This window comes from Empidonax traillii, unplaced genomic scaffold, assembly GCF_003031625.1.
Source record: "Empidonax traillii isolate 1590-97213 ecotype Southwest subspecies unplaced genomic scaffold, ASM303162v1 scaffold461:size861717, whole genome shotgun sequence".
Classification (NCBI taxonomy): Eukaryota; Metazoa; Chordata; class Aves; order Passeriformes; family Tyrannidae; genus Empidonax; species Empidonax traillii.
In genome coordinates, this window is record NW_020955654.1 from 10,475 (window position 1) to 11,771 (window position 1,297).

At 52.2% G+C, this 1,297-nt stretch overlaps 1 protein-coding gene across 1 annotated transcript; it reads left to right on the forward strand.

Annotated features, from left to right (window-relative positions):
• The first annotated feature begins 19 nt into the window (after positions 1–19).
• TMEM258 (transmembrane protein 258) lies at positions 20–544 on the forward strand. Its single transcript, XM_027895571.1, has 2 exons — positions 20–136; positions 277–544. Exons 1-2 carry the CDS (start codon positions 39–41, stop codon positions 401–403), a joined length of 225 nt encoding a protein of 74 aa, XP_027751372.1. The 5' UTR covers positions 20–38; the 3' UTR covers positions 404–544.
• Positions 545–1,297: the final 753 nt, after the last annotated feature.

A 1,297-nucleotide genomic window follows, 5' to 3' on the forward strand; every position in this document is an offset into this window, starting at 1 on the left:
CCTAATCCCCTCCGTGTCCCCCGCAGGAGCTGGAGGCGATGAGCAGATACACCAGCCCGGTGAACCCGGCCGTATTCCCGCACCTCACCGTGGTGCTGCTGGCCATCGGCATGTTCTTCACTGCCTGGTTCTTCGTGTATCCCCCCCCGGAGGCCAGGCGCGGGCGGGCGGGGCGTCCCCCTTAACCCTTCTCTGCCTCCTGATCCCGGGTTATCTCCCCCATCCCGGGCTCCCCTGCCCTTGCTTAAGATTATTACCTTAACCTCGGTCGTGCAGCTACGAGGTGACATCCACCAAGTACACGCGGGACATCTACAAGGAGCTGCTGATCTCGTTGGTGGCCTCGCTCTTCATGGGCTTCGGAGTCCTGTTCCTGCTGCTCTGGGTCGGGATCTATGTGTGAACCCTCCGGACGTGGGATCCTGGGAAGCTCTTTTTATATTTCTTTTGTATTTCAGCAAAAAAAAAACCAAAAAACAAACCCAACAATCCCTCCTGTACCAGGTGTGGCGTGTGACACCTGAATAAAACTGACTCTGTGACACACCTGCCTCAGGACTCCTGGTTTGTCTTTTAGGTTTCTGTTTACCTGGATTTTCCAAGCCACTTGAATGGAGTAATGGGATTGTTTAGGAAAAGCCCTTTAGGATCATGGAGTCCAACCATTCTCCCATCCCTGCCACCACTAGCCCCTGTCCCCAAGTACCACATCCACAGGGATTTTAAATCCCTCCAGGGATGGTCACTCCACCCCTGGAGCCTGTTCCAATACTTGACAACCCCTTCTGTGTAGGAATTTCTCCCTCATATCCAACTTACAGCTCCCCTGGTGAAGCTTGAGGCTGTTTCCTCTCATCCTGTCACTTATTCCGTGGGAGAAGAGGCTGATCTCACCTGGCTCCAACCTCCTGTCAGGGATCTGTGGAAAGCCAGAAGGTCCTAACTTGATCCTCCTTTTCTCCCTGCTGGCACAAGGTCCACGTGCCTTGGCATATGCCTGGTGTTATCCCAGATTTCCATGCTGTTTGTGGCCAGAAGAGTTCCAGTGTCACCTTGTGTCCTGGTACAGCCAGTCTATGGGAAATAAATCCTAAAGCTGGTCTTAATCCCTTAGTCTTCCTTGCCATTGCATCCCCTCGCCCTTTTTTGGGAATGCTGTGCATTCTCTCATCCTAAACCAGGAGTTTCATGGCTCGGCAGTGAGAGCAAAGAGCTGGATGTGCCCTTTATTAATTCCTGCTCTATAAACAGGGAGTTGATTTATGGATTTTTAAGGGCAGATTGGAATTTTAGCCCA

Bases quoted from the DNA above. Each gene is read 5' to 3' on its own strand.
- TMEM258 (XM_027895571.1), top strand. From the start codon at position 39: ATGAGCAGATACACCAGCCCGGTGAACCCGGCCGTATTCCCGCACCTC. The intron at 137-276 runs GTATCCCCCCCC...TCGGTCGTGCAG, and splicing joins TTCACTGCCTGGTTCTTCGT to CTACGAGGTGACATCCACCA.